The sequence below is a fragment of the Scatophagus argus genome, chromosome 9 (assembly GCF_020382885.2).
Source record: "Scatophagus argus isolate fScaArg1 chromosome 9, fScaArg1.pri, whole genome shotgun sequence".
In the NCBI taxonomy this organism is placed as follows: domain Eukaryota; kingdom Metazoa; phylum Chordata; class Actinopteri; family Scatophagidae; genus Scatophagus; species Scatophagus argus.
This window is the reverse complement of record NC_058501.1, coordinates 17,579,816-17,605,305: the sequence shown is the minus strand read 5'-3', so window position 1 is coordinate 17,605,305 and position 25,490 is coordinate 17,579,816. Positions and strand designations below refer to the sequence as shown.

At 43.6% G+C, this 25,490-nt stretch overlaps 1 protein-coding gene across 2 annotated transcripts in view; it reads right to left on the bottom strand.

Annotated features, from left to right (window-relative positions):
- Positions 1 to 25,490, bottom strand: part of si:ch73-22o12.1 (nectin-2) — a 75,778-nt gene that overhangs the window by 41,853 nt on the left and 8,435 nt on the right. For both annotated transcript variants that reach the window (XM_046399212.1, XM_046399213.1), the window contains exons 2-5: positions 4,415 to 4,524; positions 3,237 to 3,486; positions 689 to 982; positions 425 to 542 (exon numbers count right to left, since the gene is read on the bottom strand). In XM_046399212.1, coding sequence (XP_046255168.1) covers positions 425 to 542; positions 689 to 982; positions 3,237 to 3,486; positions 4,415 to 4,524 — 772 coding nt within the window. The remainder of the gene's footprint in view (positions 1 to 424; positions 543 to 688; positions 983 to 3,236; positions 3,487 to 4,414; positions 4,525 to 25,490) is intronic.

The following is a 25,490-nucleotide window of genomic DNA, read 5'->3' as shown; positions in this document are numbered from 1 at the left end:
CATTATCACACATTGGAGGAAAATACGATGTGGACAGGAGGGAAAAACTGCTGGATCCAGGCCCAAAATCTCATCTCTCCCATTTAAAGTTCCAGACATTCAGATTTTCTTTTTTCCAAATTTTGTCACAGTTATGTTAATAGCTGATAGTACTGGAAAAAAGGGACAGAGGAAGTCATGTTGTGTTTCTCATTATGTGAGGGTTAAATCTAGAGTCACAGAGTCCATTATGAGAAATTATACGGCTATCTCCATAATCAGAGCGCAGGGCTGTAGTGGTAATAATAAAAGCGCTGATTACAGCTCTGTGGACCTGGGACTGACGGGTAAGGAAGAGAAAATGAGAGAAAAAGAAAGAGAAAGTAAAAGACCTTGAGAAAGAGAGGCAAGGATAAAAAAAGATACTGGGTGTGCTGATACTCACGTCTTCCACTGGACGGAGAGCGGGACAGGGTTTCCGGTAGCCTGACAGGTGAGCACCACATTTGTACGACCCAAGTACCAATTATTGTCATAACCTACTATTGTCACCTGAGGGGCGTCTGGGGGCAGGAGAGATAAATGGCAAGAAGGAGGAGATAAAAATAGCAATGAGTTTAATTAATCACCCCAATCATGTTAGAGTGTGAACAGTGAAGGAATTCATGGAATAATAAGCGTCGGGTTGTACATGTGTGTGGTGTCTTACACTGAACTGCTAGCTTCAGTGGGAAGCTTTCCGGCTTGACTTGGGTCCTGTGCGTCACCACGCAGCTGATGTCTTTCCCGTTGTCAGCTGCCGTGGGGACCATGCGGTACTCGCTGCTAACGGTCACAGTGTTGTCTGTACCCAATTTAGACACTGTTGTGGCATTGCCATTTGCTGTGGTCACCCAGGAGATCTGGGCAGCAGGGCGGCCATCCGCCGACTCGCAGCGTGCCACGACGACTGGCTTAGTGCCTGCTTCCACTGTTACGATGGAGGCCGAGTTCTGAGGCTTAGCTGATGGATGGATGGATGGATTGAAGCGAGGACGGCGGGTGGAGAGAGGAAGACACAGAATGGCAGAGAGAAGATTAAAGGATGCAGAAATAGATAAAATGGAAATAAGACAGCTGAGGGAAAAGATAATGTGCACCATTATTGATAAACAATTTAAGTCATCAGCATGGCAAAAGCAAATCCCAAAACCTCAATCTCCAAACATCCTCTGCTTCCCCCCGACCACCACGCACGCACACACACACACACACACACACACACACACACTCTCTCATCCTCTCTCTCCTCTGCCTTTTTCTCTCCAGGGCCTACATTGATAAACAATTACAAGAACTACTGCAAACACACCCAAACCCTAAATCTTCTTTCACTGTCCCTCCATTTTTTTTTTTTTTTTGTAATCTAGTTCCACTCTATCCTCACCAGCCGCCATGGATAAACAATTTCCCTGACCAGTCTAGTGCATTTCCATAAACAAATTCTAAATGGCTACATGAGCTCTGTCATCCCCACATCCCTCTTACTCCACCTCGGCCCTCATACCCCCTTCAACTGCCCTCTCTGATACTCATGTGGGATCAGAGGAGAGCAGGCAGAACAGGAGCTGACAGCACGAATGACAAGCAGCCAGATCAATACAGAGCCCGAGGGGAGGCAGGAAGGCATGACGAGTTGGAGGGAGAATAGACCGCAGTAGAGGCACTGGTGCTGGGCCAAGGTTAGACCAGTGGTTCCATTGCATTAACAAGAACACAATTGATCTGACAATACCATTTATGATAGCGATTAAGCTTAGCTGGAAATGCTTTTAACCTGAACCCTAACTTTGATGTAGGGATAGAGACAGAGAGATCAACAGAAAGGGGTAGGCCGAGAGGACTATATAAGATATACACACACACACTTATACCGTATTAAGGTTATAATGTGCATAATATAGAATACATACGGAAAAACCAACAAAGAGCAGCCTCACATGCTCATTGCTCAGATTCAGATTCAACAGGTTTGGAGGAACAAACAGCATCAAATACAGATTTAGGGCTTTGGCAAGAAAAGCCAATTTAATTAATAGAGACAGTTTAAGACAGTTGGCCAGTTCTCTTGTTATAAATAGCCCTGACTACTCATTCCATGCATACTATAAAAACATAGGGACAAACCAGAGAGCTTTCAGAACAGAACAGTCAAGGCTGTGTTGGGTTTGATTCCTCTGTTTCTGACAGGGAGCCAGTTTGGGTTTGAAAAGTCGTACTTTTTCTGTTGTAATAGTTAAGAAATTTTACAGGGAGAATTTAATAATTTTGCAAGTCCTTGGGAAGCACCCTAGAGCACAAGCTGGTAAACAACAATTCTGACAGCTTGGGTGTTAACCTTGACAGACAGAGGCATGAAACCACAACCCAGCATGGTGCATAATATTCATAACCACAGAGTTCCTGCGTATCTCTAAGGCCTGCATTCATAGGGCTGGGGGAATTTATGTGCATCAGGCTAGACATATCATTGTAGACGTGAGCATTTCTTGTTTAAGATATGTGCTGCCAGAAACTAGAATAAGTTACCTTGGCACATTAAAACTAAGCAGCTAGCACAGTTCTCAATATATTAAGCTGTGGCTCATGGGAAGCTTATGATTTTAGCAATCATCTGCAATTTTCAGTATTTTTCAATAGTACTGCCTTCTTACCTGTGCCATCTTTGCAGCAAGAACCAGAATAGAAATATGGGAGATTTTGGACTTGATCATCGTTGAAATGTTTTTTGGCTTGATCTAATGTCCCGAAATGTGTCAAAATGTAAAACAAACTAAACACTCTTCCAAAGACATTCCTTTTCCATTTGTTGTTTGATAATAGTGTTGCATATTTAATGTTTAAGATTTATATTTATCACACAACGGGGTTTATTCTGAAGCCAAAGACGTAAAGATGTTTACTCTATAGTCTTGTGTATCTCATAAGATTAAGGATATTTTAAAAAAAGGAAGGGCTCCGGAGATAGTTTCAAAGTAAAACAATAAACCTGACCGTAAACCTGGTTAATGTCTAACATGTCAGACCCAGTTGTTGAGTTGGGTTGAGATTGTGTGACTGAAGGTTAAAGCTTGTTACATTTCAAACTCATGAAAACAATCATGACCCCTCACGGAAACATCTGCATCTGCTGTGATTCTCGGCCCATTTGCTCAGGTTTTTCTTAGAATTTGTCAAATATCTGTGTACACATTATAAATATTATGTCAGTGACCTACCCAGCATGACCAGGTACGTGATGCCTTGCTCGTTGCCACTCGGGTATGTAGCATACTCGCAGATGTACTTCCCCTCATCAGTCATCCTAACATCACTTATCTGGATGGAGGGACTGGACAGGTTTGGGGGACTGGGTGTGAAGCTGACTCTCCCCTTCATGGGCGAGTCGGGGTAGTTGGGCTGAAAGTTGGGGTGAAACACGGCGATGTTGATCCTTTCTCCTTCCTTCGGCTCGTAGATCCACGTGACCTGCAGGGAGGAGGGATTGGAGGGGGGGGGGGGGGTCATTTGTTGAGAATGCGTACAGTGGCTGAGGAAAAAACAACAGACCTTGCTTATCATGCCGTTGATAAGCGACGCCGGAGAGCATTTTAAGACTTTCACATTTTGCTGTAAACTCCACAGGGCTTCGTACACAGCATCACAATCAAATAAGTGGAGCAGGTATGAATATGGATGCAGAGTTTTTCAGGAGCAGCACTCTCTCCCTCTCAGCTGCTCTTAGCAGAACCAAACAGAGATGTGCACATCGCACTTCAATGAGATGCAACTAAGAAGTGTTTCCATTACCATATTCAATCCCCTGAAGCACAATGAAGCTTAGTATTGTTTGTTTGGAGTAATAAAACATTAAGCCTAAATGTGATAAAAAGCTATTACTAGCCTTAGGATTATTTCTGTGAGCTATGATTTGTTAGATTAACGTTTTAGTGCGCTAGATAAACAAGACGCACGGACCAGTATTATCATTTTATGTTTAGTTTAATTGCAGTGAATTGCTCTAGTCCATCTGTGCGACTAACTTCCACCCATCTGCAGAATCAGGTGGATACATAATTGTCAAATACTTCATTTTACAGGAAAACAGCAACACGTTCCGTTAAATATTAAACTGTGCATTCACTTAATATTCGCCGTCTGTCCGCTTCACTTGTGAAGCAAATTGTAGTCCCAAGCAATTTCAACAAATTGTATTGTGTCAAGTCAGCACATTGAGTTGCAATTTCAGGATGAAACAGACATTTTTATTAGAATTTCATACCACAAACCCAGTTTCGAGTTGATATAAGTGTGGTGATATACAGGAGTAATCAAATCCTCGTCGAAAAGCTAAAATAAAAAAAAAAAAAAAGAAAAGAAAAGAAAACAATTGTATCATGATGAGTGTGGGTCTGACCATTGTGAGCTGAATTCCAGTGGCATCGGTGAAGGCACAGCGCAGGTTGACTGTCTGGCCAGGATATGATAACACCTCCGGCTCCACCTTCACCCGCTGACCCGACGCTCCTGGGAAGAACAGAGAAAGAGAAACATTACTACCAGATGTTTCCTTCCTTCCCAAACTAGGAGAGGAGACGAGGAAAGGCAGCAGAGGAGTGGTGTTGGTACAAAGTCCGCTGATGATAAATGAGGACAGTGTGCAAGTGTCTGGTACAACAGAGGACAGCATTAGTGAACCCAGGCAAGTAGGCCAAGAGTCTGGTATCTCTCTATGAGGATGGAGCAGCCGAAAAAAAGGGGCGGATGTGTGCTGGAGAGAAAAAAAAAAAAAAAGTAGGAAGGCCAGTTCTCTTTTGCACTTAGGTCATAAATCATCTGGATGGGTTATGCTTTTCTACAGCCTGCCATTTGCTGTGCCGACACATTCCTGTGTAACAGCAAAGAGTCAAAATAAATATGCTTTTCTTGGTGCGTTGTGTCAGTGGGCGTGTGAGAAACAGTGAGAGCAAGGGAGCTTTAGAACGACAATCTGTCCGTATATGTGTGTGTGCATGTGTAATCCAGGTCTCTGTGAAAATGTAATTACTTGTGTGAGTAAGCGCGCCTTAGTGTATGTCAGCAAGATGGCACCTGTTTTAAGTAAGAGTGGATTACCTGCGGATACACAACTTCAAATATCTGCATCCAGTTCTGTGTGTGCGAATACGCATGTGCTGACAAAGTGTTTACACACATACAACAGGACCAATGAAACCCTTTTTTTTTTCCCTAAAGACAAACAATTACTTGCAGAACTTGTTCCTCCAGTTTGTGCTGAGCCAAAGCTGTTGTGTTGAAACTAATATGATCTGGAGGGCTGATGGAAAACACACCAGTGCACACACAAACATGAAACCCATAGGCTAGAAGATAAGAGGAAAGGGCACTGCTGTCTTTCTCTTTTGATGAGCAATAAACACCACACCTTCTCTTCTCTAGGGAGATCTGAGATATCAATACAGAGGAAGAGAAGAAGGAGGAGGGAGCAACTGACTAAGTGGGAAAGTGGAGGAAAACAAGACTTTCCTAGAATAACACCAGCTCTCTCAGGACCAGCCCAATTTACAACCACAAAACAACCTCCTTGTAGCCACAGAGGAACCTCTGGACAACCACTAAGCAGCCTGTGGGAAGCAGCAGAGAGCCCTTTGGGCTTGAAAGAAGTACCGCTTGCTCTTTTTCTTTCCTGCCTGGGACACACATACATGAGCATATCTGCGCAACAACACACATACGAACATCTCCACATGTCATGCATACTGCTTTATTGTGGAGCTCTTGGCCTGTGATCTTTCAACTGACTACAGCATTTACTGAAGATCAAGCTTCAACCGCTTGTCAGTCTACCTTAACTGGCCTGACCATCAACAGACTGACTTTGGGAATAGGAACTGTACTACCAGATGATGTAGCAGAGCAAGAGAGTTATTGACACAGTTATTGATTACTCGTCTTGATTTGGACGCATGGACCAAGTCAGCTTGACATGTTAGAGGCTGTTACACAAGGTGGCACCCATGATAAGTTACCCTGCTTCAGGTTTGAAAATATGAAAATTCATGCAAACACATACACAGCTATGTCCACACATAATGCTGGTGGGGGGCAGAGCTGAGCTGAACCTGTTGTTTGTGATTCAGAGGCAATAAGACAAGAGCCAATGCAGGTCAACTCGTGCCAGAGCTCAGATGAGAGACGGGCTGGCCTTATAAGATTCTATACAGCCTCAGGGAAATGAATATCACACACAAGACATACAAAGCCTCACACGCCTTCATCCTCCATGATGGTCCCCAAACCCCAGCTCTGAGACTCTGTGTCATTAGAACAGCAGAAACAGAGAGCAAAAAGTCGGCGTGTGCACGAGTGTGCATGCGCACAGACACAACAGACTTTTGAAAATCCTGAGGCAAGGCGGCATTTGAAATAGTAATTGTCAGTATAAATATTTAGAGAGCACTGGTCATATTAAACAGAAGAGAGAAAGACAGGAGGTGGAGAGAGACAGGAACTAAGGGAATTACAGAATAAAAGACAGTTCAAGGGTAAGACAGAGAAGAAAGGAGGAGCAAGAGCGGGAGAGAGAGGAAAAGAAAGAGAGGGTTTGAGGGGAGGAGAGTGAGAACAGAAGCCTTGTGTCACCCGCTGCTCTACTTTACAGTAGCTCTGCTGCCTGCAGGTGACATACAAGAAATGCAATCAAAATGCACACCAAAAAAACAAAAAAACAAAACAAAACGCATGCACACACAGGCTGCCCCCTTCAACATTCTCCAAGTAGTCAGATGTCAACATCATAAGTACTGTCACCTATCATTATGTCTTTAACACCCACACGATGTGCACCCACACACACACACATTATGCTGATGGTGCTGCGACACGCATGCCATATTAACACAGTACTCTCTGATCCCCTGCCTGGTCACGCTGACATTTCCATATTTCCCACCAATCGTCTGTGAAGACGAAAATGAATCAGGAAGGAAGGAGGAGAGGAAGCGTGCTAGGAGGATGGAAGGATGAAAGGAGGAGACAAGACACAGCCTGGGAATGCCAAAGTGATGGAGGATGAGAGTGGAGGAGGGACCGGTTGGGGGTGGGGGAGTGTTGGGTGTAAAGGAAAGTGGGGATGAAAGTGTGTGAAGAGAAAGCAGTGCCAGGAATAGAGAATGAAAGAGGGAGCCAAAAGAGAAAGTGGTGAGAGGAGAGGAGGAGGATCTCGAAGGGGAGACGGTGTGAGCTATAAACAAGGTTAATAGGAGACAGCTGAGGCACAAAAGACAGAGACATTTAGAAGAGAAGAAATAAGGAGTGAGAGAGGAAGTAGGTGAGAAAGAAATGGGAGAAACTAAAAATGGAGAGGTGGGGAGGGGTGATACAGGTAGAGAGAAATAGAGCGAGGAGAGGCAGATGAGGGGAGAAGAGCAGGAGGCGCAGAGCAGCAGAGAGGCAGGATAGACTCCACACCTGACCTTGTGAGAAACACCGTGGCTGTGAATAGAGAGATTGAGGGGAAAAAAAACAGAGAAACAGAGTGAATGAGCCAGAGAGAAGTGAAAGAGCAAGTGGAAAAAAAAATACTCAAAATCCTAATTTCCTCTGCAGCTCATTTGAGCCGTTCGTGGCTTATAAAACGAACATACGCTTATCAGCCTGCGTCCGCCTGCCTCGCTGCCTGGCTGGCTGACTGCGACGCCTAATGGCATTCATGTCCTCTGCCTGATCCCCACTAGTGGAGAAAAGCACAGCGTCAGGGGGGACAGGGAGAGCAGGCCATCACCTAAAACATCAAATGGCCTTCAGAGCTCACTGACTCTGTGCCATTTCATCAAGCTAGTGGTTTTGTACTGTCAGGTGGGCTAGAATGAAGCTTTCCCATTCTCCATGTTCTCGAAGATTGCTTCTAAGTACACTGTGTGTGTGTGTGTGTTTCTTATAGAGAGAGTGCAAGAGGGACAGAGAAAAGGTGGGTGTGTTTGCCCTGGTTGCACAGCTGTCTCAATAAGCATTTCGAGCTTTCATTATTCTTCCAAGTCTGTGCGAATTTCTCCATTTCCATTATTCTCTTCCTGTTGTTATTGTCTACCTTCCCCACTCCTGAGGAGTACCGTAATAGCTTTGATGCAAGCAGTATGGAGTGTCACCATTCAGTCCTGATGGAATCTGTCTCTGACTTTTCTTCCTCTAACATAATCTTTATCTTACAGGGGAATTAGAATGAGTCCCAGCCCAGCTTGAAGACTTGACATGCTGAGTTTCAGACCTGAGGGTGGCACTTGTAATGAAATGAGTTTTTGCTGGTACTGTGAGACTAATTTTGGTCAGAGTTGACAATACAAAGAAGTTCTGTACAGTATATAACCACATCTGCGGGCTTGGTGTCGAAATAATGAGAGTAGATCACTTGCATTTACAAATACCTCAAGTTCTCTTTGGACTGATGCTAGCGTTACCATTATTCAATAATGTGAGATTTATTTTCACAATATATCAACTGTTTAGTTTATAAAATCTTATACAATTTCCTTAGCTGAATCCAGCAAATCGTTGACACATTTGCTTGAAAAATGACTGGCAATTCATTTTTTTTTTGATCAACTAATAAATTAAATGACAAGTCTTGGTGGCTTGAGCTGACGCACAGGAATGAATTGTCTTAGCTTATTACATTAGCTTGACCCTCAATAAATTTATTTGGCATTACTGGACTAATTCACAAATGCTTATTAGCGTGATCGCTCTCAATTCACTTCTGATTTCCAAGGGGCACAGTCAATGGGCACAGACCAAAATGCATTTGGACACAATTCAACAGACCTACAACCAATCAGAGAAATGAAATCCACACACATGTCACATGTGGATTTTGACACGCTTTTGGGATGGTAACCCTCTGCTGCCAGCCATCCCCATCAAACCCACCCCAGACTTGATAAACAGACCAGATGAGATGGCTTTCTGTCTGCCTGGGAGGGGTTATCTGGCTATCAAATCACAAATAATGCCTTTTTTTAATTAAAAAAAAAAAGAAGGAACAGTGATTTCTAGATATTGTGGTTATCAAAGCCAACCCCTCATAACTGTTCAGTTTTATCTTTCACCCTACGACTCATGGTGTATCTTTGCGGGATGCCATAAAATTCCTCTCTCATAATAAATGCATGTTGAGTGTTCATGTTATTACATATTCACCACTACATCTAACAGTAACCAGAAGACACTGTGGGTTGAGGTCATGTTTGCATTTCCCCTAAACAAGAACCTGCGTTTTGAAAAATGGTACATGATGATCTTGTTGTTACTTCTCATTATTCAAAAGGTCTAGATTTTATTCTCAGTGCAACAGTGTCTGCATGTTTGTGCACTGGCCTTGGATACAAGTGGTTTCCAAATGAAAGCTCTGCCAAATACCAGCTTTGTGCGGCTCCCGATGTGCAATTTCTTTTAAGACATTGGCACAGAGATGCCGATTCAATTCCATGATTATTACTCAGGGTTGTACTTTTGTCCCAAGTATTTGGGACAGTGACATATTTTCCTGTTGTCGTGCCTCTGTACTCTAGAAAATGGACTTTAAATGAAACAACAGCAGAGATCAAAGTGCTGACTTTCAGCTTTAAGGGCGTTTGAGAGCGTTTCCTTCCATTCTGTTCAACTCCTACGTTGGAGTCATACCCCAATTGAGAATATCCAAATGTTTCATAACTATTCTGTATATCGCTTGTGAAGAGCAATAGCTTGGGGGGGGGGTGGTTTCAATAAATCTTGAATACTGTTCCCTATATCACTTTAGGGTAAGGGTTATGTGTCCTTGAGCAAGGCACTTAACCCCCAATTTGCTCTCCGGGCACCTGACAGTGGCAGCCCACTGCTCCTGTGCATTTCACCGCACGTAATTTGTTGGGTGTAGCATGTGTGTTCAGTTAAGGATGGGTTAAATGCAAATGACAAATTCAGTGTGTGCATGTAAAAATACATATACTGCCAGTAAAGCTGATTCTTAATTCTTCTTCATTCTTTAGAAACTGTTAAGATGTCAGTTTTTGTGACTGATGTCACTGCAGTTTGGGTACCAACTGTTCATCTCTTCAGAGCTTTGTGCAGATATGGGAACTCATAAGCAGAGTCGGTCAATCGTGTATTAAATCTGACATATGCTGTCTGACATTTCAGTTAAAATGGCCTGCCTGTGTAGATGCCCTTATAACAGGGACTTCTGTGTGATGGTGCTATTTATGTGTCCAAACTGAAACAGTGACACTGCTGTAGCTGTGTGTCATGTCCAAACTGCTGCTGGTGTGTATTAACGGCCTTTATCAGCTGGAGTCTGGAGTAGCACCGACGTCAACCTGCTGTCTGCTACTGCTACCCGACACTTGCAGCACTGGATCCTCTGACCTTCACACACACAAACACACACACACACACGAATGCAGGCACACGTACATCCACACAAACCTACAACGCATACACTGTGCATGCACACACACATTTAAATGCGGATACTTAGGTATGCAGGAAGCAGAGTGGGAACGCAGCTTAGCTTTGACAAGCAAGGCAGTTTGACAAGCCAGGAATAAAACTAGGAAATGAAGACTTGAGATGTGTCTTGTCTTCTCATTGACCTTTCCACTGGGCTCTCTATAAGGGACCGATCAATAGCACATGGGAAAGCTACATTTAGAAGTAGCTGCTGCTCATTTGGACTTCTCCAATGACATCCTATAATAATCCATTCATGCTGTAAGCTTTACTAGAGGGACCTTGATTTAATAAAGAAGCACACTTCAAAGATCTCAAGGCTATTGCACGAGGTCTGCACTCAACAATAAACTACAGATGTTCAATTAACTTGGAAACGTAACAAAAAAAACCTGTTGTAAAATGGTTTCGGTGTTACAGCAAGGTTGCATGCAGGATACAGGAGATAAAAACCAACCCCTGTGACGCAACAGAGGCAGAGGAAAAAAGGTGCAAGAGGAAGAGAGTGCTACATTTGACTTTGTTCACAGTGACATGATGAAATATTTGATAACTGACTCTGTGGAAACTGAAGGAAGTCAGACACACAGGCAGAACTGAGGAAGGGAGGCAGAAACGCATGAAATGTAACAGAAGGGAGCGAAGGAGAAATAGAGGTTTGGAGGGAGGGACACAGGGAGACATGAACAGGCTTCAAAGTGCCAAGGAGAAATGAACAGCTGGAGGAGAAATCTGCACTGGGAGGTGTGTGTTTGCCGAGTGTGTATGTGTGTATGCACATGCATCTGTATGCTGATGCATATTTACTTGCCTTTTTATAACAAACATGCCCTAGGACTCGAGCGAATATCATTTGCAAAAATAAGCATTTGCCAATTCAATTAAGTGTATCATCTTAATGAAAAAAGACCCCAGAGCGAAGTTTAAAAACCCTTAGAAAATACAGTTTCGTACTCTGGAAACTGTGTACACTTCTGCTCGAAATGCTAAACCCCCCCCACATCCAAAGTTGGACTACGACCTTAGTCTTGCCGTGAGACGAAGTCCATATAGTATGCATGAGTTCGAGAATAAGAGGAAACCGGTTAAGCAGAGGAATTCACACTGGGATCTCCTTGTCATTTAACTGCAGGGGCCCTGACATGAAATTACATACACAATGGCCCATGCATACACCTCTCTGTGGACCTCTCTCATTCCCTCATCTGCTATCTTCCATTTTCAGTTATGTACATACCACAAACAGAATATTTCAGGGTTGGTCGAACAGGTCTGAAATGTTGTTGTTTGAATGAAATTGTGAGAAGAAAAAAACAAACCCAGGAGCGATCCATCAAACATGCATGGTGGTTTCTGTTGTTTCAGAGCAGCATATCGCACCTCACAACAGGATGAAGCTTACAACAAACAACATAGGTAACACGCTTAATCATTTAGCATCTGCCAAGCTAAGGGAAAATCATGCATAAGAGATAAAAATGATTTGCAAAGTAGTCAAAATGGTGTGTGTGTGTTTGTGTGTGTGTGTGGTCATGGTAAGACAAAATACATTTCCACACGTACAACTGCTATGTAAAGCATAACCATGCTTAGACAGGCAGTCACAGAAATGCACACAATGTCTCTCTCTCTCTCACACACACACACACACACACACATACACACACAGACACACAGGGTAGGGAGGCACTCTTCTCCACCGGGTTAATAATTTATCCCTGGGTAAGAATGAAAGCAGTGTGCTCTCCTCCGCCTCCTCCTCTTCTTATCTCTTCATTATTGATAAACACCAACATCTACACTGTACCTGACCCACGAGAGGGAGGGAAAGGAAAGAAAGCGAACGAATGAAAGAGTGACATGATCAGAGAGGAAGGACCACAATAAAGAATGACTCTGGGACATCAAGAAATACAGCTACTGTGTAAAAGTAGAAGTATATGAGCTTAACGCACAAAACATGACCAAGGCCATAAGAACACATGCGTGATTTTATGGCAGTGCACGCTATCATCTGGCACCGGGCCCATTTAGGGTCAGTGAAGTCCCTCTCGTAACATCCAGTTTACTGTGGACAGAAAGGACACAGCTCTCCTGAGCCAAACAAATAACTGCTGTTTCTATACTGCCTTGCTACTGCCATCGCTCCAACCCACTGAATAAGTGACTGAATAACTTACTGGCTGGATGGCTGACAGACACCCAGCTCCCCTGCGGCTCCTAGCTGCTTTGTCTGCTCAGGCCCTGCACATCATTCTACCTCCACCACTCGCGCCTTCTCTCAGCATCGCTCACTTTCTTATTTTTCCCTTTTCCTTCCCTCCGCACCATAGCTCTATCCTGTCCTTTCATTTTGGAATAAATCCTTTTCATCCCTCTGGCTCATTCTCTTCTTCCTTGACGACTTCTTTTTAAAATTATTTATATATATTTTTTCTTACCCCGCTCATTCTTTTTCTGTCTGACTTCTTCATTCTAGCCCTGTGTGCCATCACTCCTCATGGTAATTGTACTGGGCATGTTATTTTAGCCCTGCATGTAATTTTGGGTTTTACTGGCGGGTGACCATGGTGACAGATCTGCAGTCAATCCGCAAGCATAAAATATAAATCTGAGACTTTGAGAAAACATTTTTCAGACAGGTCTAGGGTCAGTGTATGGGAAATATCTTGATCTACCCCCCCCCCCCCCCCCAATTATGCATGCTGAGACCTTAAACCTCTTTATCTGGTCTAGCAGTAAGTTTGCCAAAAAATCCTTTAGATATCACTCTCTGAATGACTTTGGAAGTGTATGTGTATGTGTGTGTGTGTGTGTGTGTGTGTGTGTGTGTGTGTGTGTGCATCCAGAGTCTGGCAGCATCTCACTTCGAAAATAGCCATGAATTAAAGGATCAGGCTGAGTCAGAAGTGCACAGCTGGAGTAAAGTGCCAGGTACTTCTACAAATGTCCGAGGCAGGATGGATATGAGTTTGTGTGTCTATCTCTTTATCCATCATTTTGTGTGGGTGTGTATGTGTACTTTTGTCCCTCGGTATGTCAGTTGTTAACATAATGTGATTATGCGTCCTATTTTCGCCTCCCCAGCAACACTTGAATGTGAGAGTCTGTCAAGGTGTCAGAGTGGATATTTCAGGCTGGGTGTGATCCTTTCCCCGAATTAAAAACCGAGCCGCCTGTAAAAGTGAGAGGAATTCCATGACAACCCCACCCCTGGAGCCAAACACAGCTGTGTTTCCTGATTTTTTATTTCCTACATTCACCTTTGCTTCGCCGTTGGTGGGTGGATGGGAGGCAGGACTGCCACTCAGCCCACTACTGATGAGCCTATTGGTCAACACCGGTGTCAACACGCAGCTCATTCATAACCAAGAGGGTGGAAGACCAATCCAATTTATACTGCACATTAAAGGATTAAAATGCTGCCTCCCTCATATTACCAATACGAGACAGACAGCTATTAGCACAGGTCTGTCAGGAGGCTCACACAGCATGTTACCAAATCAATGGCGGCCATATGGAAGACAGAAGGTCAGGCACCACAAGCAAACAAACAAGGAGGAGCGCACCAATATTATTATAACTAATGACTGCGTCAGTCACAACACCCAGCAACAACCAGCTGGATTGAATTACTGATGGTCTGTGTTGGAGAACAGAAAAGACATCTGCAGGGAAAGATTTAAGAGGACATGCATTATGTTCCAAAATTTGACACCCACTACTCCCTCCTCCCGGTAAAAATAATAGTGCATCTACTCTTGAAATACTATTACTAACACATGAGCAGAAGTTATGCTTTGTTATGATTATGACTAATATTACGAGAATGCTGCACTGCTCAGATGCTAGAGATACAGATGGCTGATTGGCCATTTGAAAATGTATATGTGACAGCTTTTTAATTAATCTTTTTTCACATAAGGCCAACGAGAGGTACAATGAGGAGGGAATAAAAACAACAATTAGCAACAACCAAGCAGGTAGGATGTGGCAGGAAAGCAGGAGAAAAAGATTGAAGTTGGGGGAGAATATATAACTGAAGCAATTGAAAGCAGAAACCAAGCTTTGTATACCAGAACAGCCGCATTGTTTCGTGCATTGAGTCAGAGTTTCTTTCCCGCAAGGCTGCAGTGAGCTGTGAGGGCGGAGGTGATCGGCCCATTGTCTTCGAGCCTCCATAGGAGGCAGGTAAGATGAAACTCTGTACTTCTCCACATATCTCCTATCAGGCCTCCCATACAGGAGGAGGGGAAAGGTGATACTGAGGAGGGAGGACATGAAACAGGGATAGAAAGGAAAACAGAAAGCAGGTCTGGACTGTAGTTTCTAGAAGATACAATGGAGCACACGAGTAATAAACAGCAGGAGGGCGAGCTTCCTTTTGTACTGAATGTTAAGGTCAACTTTGATTATTCTCTGAACAACAGCCACAGTGACGACTTGCCTTGGAAACACAGTGTATTATATTGATGCTGATGGATGGATGGATGGATGAAAGAACAACTAATAGACAGACAGAAATAAAGCTCAAGAAGATGTATCAAGACACTCTGATATTTCCACTCAAGTCAATCTGTTTAATCAAATTAAACAACACAGAAGGAAAGGCGTGGCAGGCTGTATGGCCACAGTCAAGGTGAATTAATAAGAGGATTTCTCTGAGGACCTATGCACTCCAACACAAAACAAAAGAAATTTCAAGAGGCAAACGTGCCTGGCAGCTCAAATAATACAAAGTAATAAAAACAGAAAAAAAGTAACCAGATGAGACAATCTTTAGAACAAATAATTAAAACAAAACTATTAAATAGATACCACTAAATAGCCAGAGGTGATAAACTGAGAAAGAATATTCTGTGAAGCAAGTAAAACAAAACAACACCCTGATGACAGCAGAAAAAATTCCATCTCAGTGTGTGCTTTCTCGCAATTTCCTTGTCATAAAAGGAATTCAAGTCTATGTTTCATTCCAGTAAATTACAAAATGGTGACAGTGAACGATACTCAAGCCATTTAAGTTCTTTAGCGATAACCCTTGAAAGCTGCAGATAAAGAAGAAGGTCAAAAGACTCAATAAAAGATTGCTAAAAGTGACTAGCTGCTCCAACTCTCTTTCAGCAAAGACAGTCCTTGCTGGCAAAGTTTAACCATTGCTGTGTTTACATCCCATAGATTATTTAGCATATTTACCAAGCACAAATGCCAGATATTGACCGTTTCTGAATCCTGAACTGTGGACATTTAATGTATTTCCCCTGGTCTATGAGCCTGACCGAAAATGCTGTCAGGTTTGATGGCTATTTGATAGCTAAAACTAAATTATCAACAATGAAAATAATGGTTAGCCTAGCCCTATGAATTGTAGTAATTATTCAGCAATGATCAGAGTTTAGTTCTGCACCCTAAAGGTGAGGCAACAGTGCAGTATTGAGCAAAAAATAAAATGAAAAGGTCACAGCTTCTGCAGTCAGTACACATGATGGATAGTAAAGGAGGTCGACCAATGAAAATGCCATTCATAAAAAACCTCTGCTTTCTCTCAGTCAAATAAATAGAATACATCTATTAAACAATGAGGTTAATTAATTAGGTTAATTAAAAACCCAATCAAAAACTCCTCTTTCTATTCTAAGATGCGGCTGCATGTAAGGAGCAGAAAGAAAAGGTCTGTGATCGGTAGTTTCTCTAGACATTAGAGAAAGGCATCCTCAACACCTTTAGCTGTGTGAGAGGCAAACAGCAGTGGATCGAATTTCCCTTCAATAACAGTATGAACCCCGATTTTAGTCTGTAATGGCTCAGCAGGCACCATGATGCTACAATTGACTCACTAGACCTAAGTCACTTCCAGGACATCACAAGGAGGAAAACAACAACACACACCCGCTTCAGAAACACAAAAGCTGCTGGAGTCGTCCCCTGTCAGGTCGTCATTACATAGGGCTGGAGCTGCCTTTGTTTACCGACTACCCCCTTAAGGCAGTGTGACAGATAAAGGACTGAAAAGTGAGGGATAGGTAGATGGGGTAGATGCGGGTATGAACAGATAGAGATGGTCCCGCCATGCCTCAGTGGACAGCTTCAAGGACGGGCAGGCCCTTCAATATCACAGCCTCTGTGTAATTAGACAGTGCTCTGTCATGCACCAAAGAACTGCTCCTATTTGTGTCATATTAAACGCAGCGTGGATATCTCCTACTGTGCTTTGCCACTGAGACCCAATGCAAAAGGGGAGCAAGGGAGGATTTGTACAAATTTAATTACATTCATAATTCTCCCATCTTCAGCCATAATCACTTGGGGTTAAGTAAATCCACTTCTCAGCTAGCCACCCACACCCTGTGTTGTCATAGTCAGCGCAGTGTAACGTCAGGTTTTTCTGGGGAATTTCATTGACAGGCTTGAACTCTCAAAGTGAAAGTAAACATAGTTCTTGGTATGCAGTAGTGAAATATTAACAGCTGCACTCTTTCTACTGAAGTGCTGCATGCTTTGGTTTGGGGCGCCACAGCTCATGCGTGTTTATGTGTGTGTGGCTGTCTGCTGGCGTATGATACTGTGTCTCTGAGGCCACCTGCAGTGTTTCCAAAAGGCAGGGGAAAAAAATAAAAAAAAAAATCTGCCGCTGTGTACGTCTTTGTGTGTCTGTTTTTGTGTCTTTGTGTGTCTGCTTATGTGTGTTTGGTGCACCTCACAGCCAAATCGCAGCACAGGCAGGCAGCCTTTTCGACAGCGAAGGAGAGGAGTGAAGCAGATCAAACACAAGCCAACTAATCACAGACGCTGGCTAATTAGCGCGGTCCTCAAAGGGGAACCAGGAATGAGTGATGATTCCCCCTTATGAATTTCCCAATGACGCTGCACTGTGTGCCACCATGAATACTCGCTGGTCACAGAGAGGAAAGACTGGAGAGGGCAAAATGCAAAGCAAGCCACAAACAGTCTGGCCTTGTTGTAATCTTATCATCTGTGAGCACAGGGGCCAAGTGGCGCTCAGTATCTCTTATCTCGTTTCAGTCATGTGCACAGAACACACACAAACACACACAACAGTTTTATCTCAACATCCTCAAATTAGACTGCATGTAACGTTTCCCATTAGGGGATTTCTGGAACGATTAAATCCCGAGCGTGGTGATATTCCAGCCTGCCGAGCGGAGCACAGGTTGATATTCCTGTGCGTGGGTTCTGAGTGCTGATTAGCAGGCGGATCTGCCACACTGATCCCAGATTTCCACAAGATCAGAGGCCGAGCTGCAAGCACGGCGGCGACAGCGGCAGCCAATTACAGATGTGACACACACAGTCATGCTTATGCACACACTCAGATGTGCACCGTGCCACACACAAGCAACCACACTCCTGTCCAGAAACAGATTTCTCCAGGCTGAAGTCATCAAAGTGACGTGAACCCCACACTCCCACCCCCACCCTCTTCCTACAACTACTCTCCCTCTTCTCATCTCAGACAAGAGGGCACCTGCCAGAGGATGCTCAGTTCACCAGTCAGCCAGTCATCACAGTGAAAGAGAGAGAGAGAGAGAACAAATAAACAGAGAAAGAGCCAATAAAGATTCTAATAAGTTTAACAAGTACAGGTCACTGATGGGAGTTAGACTAAATAAAACCCACTTCATCATTCTTCAAGTGTCCAAGTCCTGTTTTGTCTGTATACATCTTAACATCAAGCTAAGCATAGATATTCTAATTCTAGCTCCGAGCCTGGCTTTGAACAACATTGTGTCATTGGGTGGATAAACAACACGAACACACACTGTCATTGGCACACACACAAACACAGTCATTCACATCTCTCTTCTTTTGCCTGATTTATGCTTGAACAATACACTCACTCTGCCCTCTGCAATGCTGCCATCAATGGCGAGCATTTGTTTCACATGATTACAATGTGACAGTTGGTAACCATGTGGCAGACAAACACACAGTTTCCAGATTTATTGTTCTACAAAAATCCTAATATGCATGAACATTAACAGCTGCATCAAGGAGGCTGGAAAGTGAAATGAACTGGTGAGGCCGGTCAGAGAAGACAAAACAGATATGTGAGAATCAAATGTAAAACAGGACTTTAGTGCAGAGAATGGCATCACAGGGAACAAAAAGACATGTAGATGAGAACATAAGAGGCATGGGAGGGGAGGCGCAGAGAGAGAGAGAGAGAGGGTGGAGGGGTGGTGCTGCAGAGCAGAGCAACAGCTGCTGAGCATCACATCTGCTCCAAGTGGAGTCATCAGCAAACAGACAGACTGGAACCGACCCACTGAGGCAAGCCCCAGGGAGAGCGAGGGATGGACAGAGGAAGAGTGGAACGGGGTGGGGGTGGGGGGTTGAGGCAATGAGAAGATGACATGAGAAGGATACAATTAAAGAGATGGAGAGGAAAAGATGAAAAGTGCACAGAAGCAGAGAGAGCTTCTACAACCTGTTACTCTTTCCTCAAAGGGTGGGTAGATGGTTTTGCAGGGAACAGGAAACTCAAATCATTCGTTGTCCACCCCCACCCCCCCACATACACACGCACGCACACACGCGCACACACACACAGACACACCTCACCCCTTCCCTGACATCCTTCCTCCATCGCTCTCCCTCGCTCTCGCCTTTTTTCTTTTCAGCGAGACTGACAGAACAAGAGAAGCCTGTGAGAGTAAAGATGAAAGGCCTGTGAGGGAGGTGTGTGTGTGTGTGTGTGTGTGTGTGTGTGTGTGTGATGAATGAATGACCCCTCTTATCCTTCATCCCCCACTGGAAACATCATGCCTAAACAATAGCAAAAAAACAAACAAAAAAAGTATATACGACACTACAGGAGCAGCATGGAGGTCACACTGCAGTATGTGCGTGTTTGACGTGAACATGTGCTTCACGTGTTTATTCTTACTCACAGCATGTTCACAGAGTGGAAAATGAGACACATCAAACACTGCTCAAACAGGCTGCCTCAGCATGAATATAATCTTACGCCTAGCTTCGTGTCATGTCGTGTACTCCTTCGGCCTGTGGAGCAGCACCCTGAGGAGAGGCAGGGACCCTGAGAAGTACGCATTGTTCATTCATGATAGCAGCCACTGGCAGAGAGGGCAACCCCGTAGCAGAGTAAGCGATGTCATTTGGCAGCAAATGAAGGGGAAAGAGCAAAGCAGTTTATGCTAGCGTCTCTCCGAGGTCTCACAGCTAGCTCTAACGTTAAGATAGCCTGGGCACGGGACAAAGCTCAGTTTGTCTTCACGTCTCTGCATGGCGGAATAAACATAGCTGCCGCTGCTTCACAGTTTCCTTCAGCTCGCCGTCTCCTTTCCTCTTATCTCTCCCTCCTCTTCTGTCACCCCCCCTGCTGCCTAGAAGAACAATCTACCGACGCAGCATGCCCTTCCAAAATATTTACTCACTCTGTATTGCCTGAATACAAAGGCCATTCTCTTCCCCACTCTGATCTCTAACATTCAAACAAACCATGTGCCCACATGCACTCGCTGACCGGACCTGCTCTGGATCACACTTTTCCTCTCGCTCTACATGACGCAGGCCTGCACACACGCACACACGCACACACACACACACACACACACACACACACACACACACACACACTTGTTTACTGTGGGGATTCCTCCCTTCCTAGACCTTCCATCTGGTTCATGCCTTTGACTGATCTTAATGTTGGTGAAAAAAAACAGGGATAGCAGCAATAGTAGTCACCCCACCTTGCCTGCGGCAGTGAGTGTGTATGTGCTGCTCACATCCTCTCACAAGCCCCTTCGACTCAATACCCCTGACACTGTCTTAACACCTTTTCCTGCGCAGCTTGTGCCCTTCTTTCCTGTGTTCCTCTTCCTCTCCTATCTAAATCTGTCACCTTGCATTCTCCCCTCGGTGCTCTTTAATCTTTTTCTCATTGCATCTGCTAACCAATTTTCAGAGCAGCTTTTCTAACTACCCCAACATTTTCTGTTTATAGCGAGCAAGCTCGGATATAAGTTCATTAACAACAAGTGCTGAAATCAGTTGCAGTGTTGCAAAGCTGTGGCTCCTCATTCATTAGCATATGTTTGAAAACCAAGTCTAAATGAAATGATCAGAGCTGCTGATGAGCTACAAACAAAGACCCAAAATTATTCCTATGATGTGGCTGCATGTCATGCTTGTTTTTAATGTGCTTCACTTATGATTTTTTAACTAGGTGCTGCAAAATAGATGCAAAGGAAAGGAGGGTTAGAAAAAGCCTGGGCGCCCAGAGTAATGACGCGTCCCCAGGGTGCCTACTGTTTTCGGATGATTGTTCAAGAACTCCTACGGGGGTACGCATGCTAATAAGTAATAATGTTCTATCAAAGTGAAATGTTGCGTTGAGTCTTCTGTCTTGTAGCACTGCAGCATCTCTGACGACTTTCCAGCCTTCCCATCCTCCTCTGATAGGGGATGTGGTTCCATGTGCTGCACCTGTGTCTCATTACCGCCACTGATGGTTCAGTACAGGCTTCTCTCTCCCTTCGCCATTGTGCACTCACTATTTTCCTCCCCTTAGCTACTGCCAACATACATTTACCTCTAACAGCATGGCCCGCTCTCGCCTTTTCCCCTGCATCCCACTGAATGCCATTCACATGATCTCTGCAGCCCTGTTTCTCCTGTCACTTCTGCCATTACACACTCAAAAGTCGTGGGTTTGTGGTTTGATTGAGTGATTTTGTGGTAGACTGGTCCTTTCGTCCAATTTCTCAGGAAGTCCTCCAAGCAGCCTTTCATTTGAAACGGGATGACTGCACTTTTTAGCACTTGTGCTGCTGTAAATAATGGGTAACCCTGGCATCTGCATCAATGTGATTCCAGTAAGGAAAAAAATGTGTATTGGGTGGCAACCAGTGATTATTTACATTACCAGTTAATCTGCCAATTAAAAGGCCTACAAAATGATGTCAGAAAATAGTAAAAAATAAAAAAAAAAATAGTAACTGCGCAAAAGTGATTATATTAAAGTTGCTAGTTGTGTACCAAACTCCCCAAAACTCAAAGTCCTTCACTTTGCTATTAATAGGACACAGAAAGGAAGCAACTGAGAATCTGGAAGTTCTCAGAAATGTTAACATTTTTGCTTGAAGTCACCTAATCATTTCAGCTCTATATATTTCTGACAAACTATTTTTACAGACATAGCACAGTTATTTTACACCTCAGCGCATGGCTGGTCTTGTTCTTTTCCCAATAAACGATAAATAGACTGAGAAAAAAAAGTGTGATGCCGCTGCTTTGCTCGAGATTAGCAAAGCAGCGGCATTGCATAGTGTTTACCGGCTGAAGTTGAGATAATCGTGCATGAAAAATGCAGAAGCAAAGTCAAAGAGCAGTTAAGTTCACTTCTGTTGATTGTTTATCCATCCAGCCAGAGCACTGCAGTGATATATCAAACTGTATTCTCTGCAACATCTCAGGCTATGGACTCATTGTTGTGACCTGCACCCAGCATTATGATATACGACGCTATGATATTTTTATATATGTGTTGACCAACTCATGTGTAGTACTAATGTGCTGCTACCACACATATTTACTCCACTGTACTTAAGAGGTTTTAAATCTTGAAATCTTCTCATTTTTTCCATATCAAAGGTTTTCTAGTTTATTTTTTAAAAGATTCTTAAAAGTCTCCAAAATAACGTTTAAATCAGTGGATAATACACAATACTAATTCACTCATTAATAAAAACTAATGAAGTGTATATTTAGTTGGAATGGAGTCAAGGTGTCACATTGAAATCAGACTTTGGAATTCCACAGAAATCCACTATATTTTTGAATTATGCATTCAATACATAATCAGAGTGGCCTAACTATATTGTCATAGCTCATATCTGGTTCTTTTAAGCCAATTAACCCTGGTGTCAGCATTTAATGATCGAGCAAAAACTCAAAGCCCATTCATCATACTTGATAAACGAACGCAAAACGGACAGAGATTATATGAGCTCTAAAACGTACTACTTGGGAGGGAAAAAAAAAGAGTCAAACATTAGTCTTGATGGCTTCGCCGATAACTTGCTCCAGAATGTGATGGCTTCCCAAGACGTGCAGAGGAGATGGAGTGGCTATAAGCATTAGAAGATCGTGGATAGGCTCCCTCCTACACTGTGCATATTAATTCTTCTAATGCAGCTCTAAGCTCAGCTTGTCACACGTTGACACTGCATAATTATGTCATCTACAAGAGACAGGCTTTTTAAAGGGCAGACGTGCAGTGCAGCCGAGTGTGTCTATTGATGGATACGTTCTATGTTATAAAATGTCAATATACATCTAAAGAATGGTTTACTTTTAGCTCATTAGGACTTTAAGGCTACATTATGGAAATAATGTTAGATCTATGGGTACCAAAAGGACAGCAGGGCCAAGAAGTATGAGCTTTCCGAGGTGAATGTCTTAATATAACCGGTGAGTCTTCCACAGAAGGACGTCTTTACAATAACGAACGAGCCAATTCTTTAAGTAGTACCCTGACTGACAGGAGCGTCCATCAAACACCCAGATCCCCTCACCCGTGGCCTCTCGCCATCCATCAATCCATCCTGAGAGCCCTACCACCATCCCTCACAATGTAAAATAAACAACAGAGAGGAGGAGAGGAGCAAAGAGCAGGTTGGAAAAGGAGAGGAAATCAAAGTAGGACAGTCAAACCTTGGACATACAGACATGTCAAGTTCACAGAAGAAAAGGAAGAGTGCTATTTGGGGGGGGGATGAACAGTTGACAAAAATGAGTTGCGAGCGGGGAAAGAGAAGCAGGAAGCACACTCACAGAGGGCTGAGGTGATGATGGAAGAGAGAGGAGAAAGAGAGTCATCTGGAAGGAATGAGGAGAAGAGATAAATTGGACGAGAGGAAGGGAACTGACTGGCACAGGGATGACAGCCAAATGAGTGGACACACGAGAGGGAGTCATGTAAAAGAATGCAGAGGAGAGGGATAGACGAGGGCGGTACGAAGGAAAACATCTATGGAGGACATCAATAATCCATGCCAGATAAAGCAATCCTGTGTCAAAAGTAAAGAACAAAAAAGGAGAGTGAGACCGTGGAAGGAAAAAAGAGACAAAGAGAGACAAATTTGTGAACAGGGTAAAGTTGGTAGGAGGAGCCTGAGGGGCTTCTATTTAAAACCAGAACAATTGAACACCGTTGTGTTAGTTTACAGAAGCAGAGGTACCACATCCTCTCTCATCTCACCCTCCACCACGCCCCCACCCATCTTCCTGAGGCTGTGTCTATTCAAATGTGTGTTTAAACGGCAAGTGCTACTGCTCTAATCACAGCTGGCATCACAGCATATCCCCTCTCTCCTTCTCCCTCTCTACCTTTCCTCCCCCAGCATGCAGCTTTCTTCTGGCGCTCAGACTCCACACACACATCCATGCAGGCACCCGGCATGACTGTGCCGTGCCATGCCAGAGATAAATTCATGAATCACTAGTGCACGAATCAGCCGCAAGCTTGTTGCAGGAAGGGGAAAGTGGGAAGCAAAGGAAAGGGACAGAGGTAAGCGGTTAAAGTGTTTTCTTTAAAAGCTTCTAAAAAGGGAGGTTCAGGAAATGGCTCCCAGGAACCTGAGGGAGCAAACTCAGACCCAGAGGGCCTCGGTGACAAGCACTCGTCGGCAGAGAAGATACAGTCTCTCTTGCCTTCTCCGCCTCTTTCTCTCTCCTTTTTCATCCCCTCCCTCCTAGTTCTTCCCAAAGAGGCCAAGATAGAAAGCCAAAACAGCAAGCAGCCAAGTAACAAGCAAGTATTTGATACATGCACAGCGTAAACATGCCTATGGCACAGGAACTGGCGAATATCTGACTTTCTGCATACAAATTTTCTTCGAGCAGTGTATCAAAGCCTTGTGTACCAAGAAAACCTGTTGAAAAAAAGGCACCATAGTGGTCCATCCACACAACAAAATAAGCCCTTCCATCAGCCTGCATTTCAAGAGAAACTACCCAATCATCTCTTGTTACGGAGCCACTTTCCCTCTAGGGCCACCACTCAAAGGCACGTCTGTCCATTGATACAGGTGTGGTGTGGAGGGAGGAAAGGGAAGGGGGAGGGAGGACAATAGATAGCCTTTTCAATGGTCTCCCTCGGCTCACCTGGATTAGGGGGTAGAGTCTGAGGGGAAGAAGGAGGAGGAGGAGGGTATCTAAGCTTGGGCTGAGAACAATAGTGTCTCTGTTTTCAGTAACACCAAGTGCATCATTCTGTCTAGCAGCAGCCAGCTGACTGCCTGGACTAAAAACAACATCTCAAGTTTGCTGCCGCTTCATGTCGTGCAAATGTATGTCTTATATACTGTTGTGTTAAAATGTGTTAAAAATGTATTATGGCAGGACTAACCAAGACTTTCGACCCAGAATGTGTCCACTCGTCAAAAACAAGGAACATGGAAGCTGTGTTGTTTCTTTTGAACATACAACTAACATTTATTTTAACTGTCAATTAAACTACCAATTCTTTTTCAGATTACTCTTTTTTTGTCTCGTCACAAGACCCTACAGTGATAACATTAGGTTGCTTGTTTTGCCTGATAAAAGATGTAACACAGAGAAAAGCCAGAGAACGACCAGATTTTAAAAACTACCAGCAAATGCTTGGTATTTTTGCTTGAAAAGTGCAAACAATTCATCGATTATCAAAATCAATCAAGTCTCTGCTGATAGATTAATTAATTTAGCCACTCATCATTTCACTTCTAAAAGGTTAAAATATGGACTCTCTCTTTTAGGCTGCTAGAGGAAATATTGTTTATGCTGTATGATGTTGAAAAATACAAGGAAGTTGTATGATAAGATACAAGGAAGTTACGGATGATTATTTACTACTGTGGTGACCTTTTTGTCAGTTTGTTTTTAGTTTTGCTTTTATCCAAGTCAGATGAACAAATGCACATTTACAGCGATACTATGCATATACTTATCTATATTCAGGACTGGGGCTTTTTCTTTTTTTCAGTAAC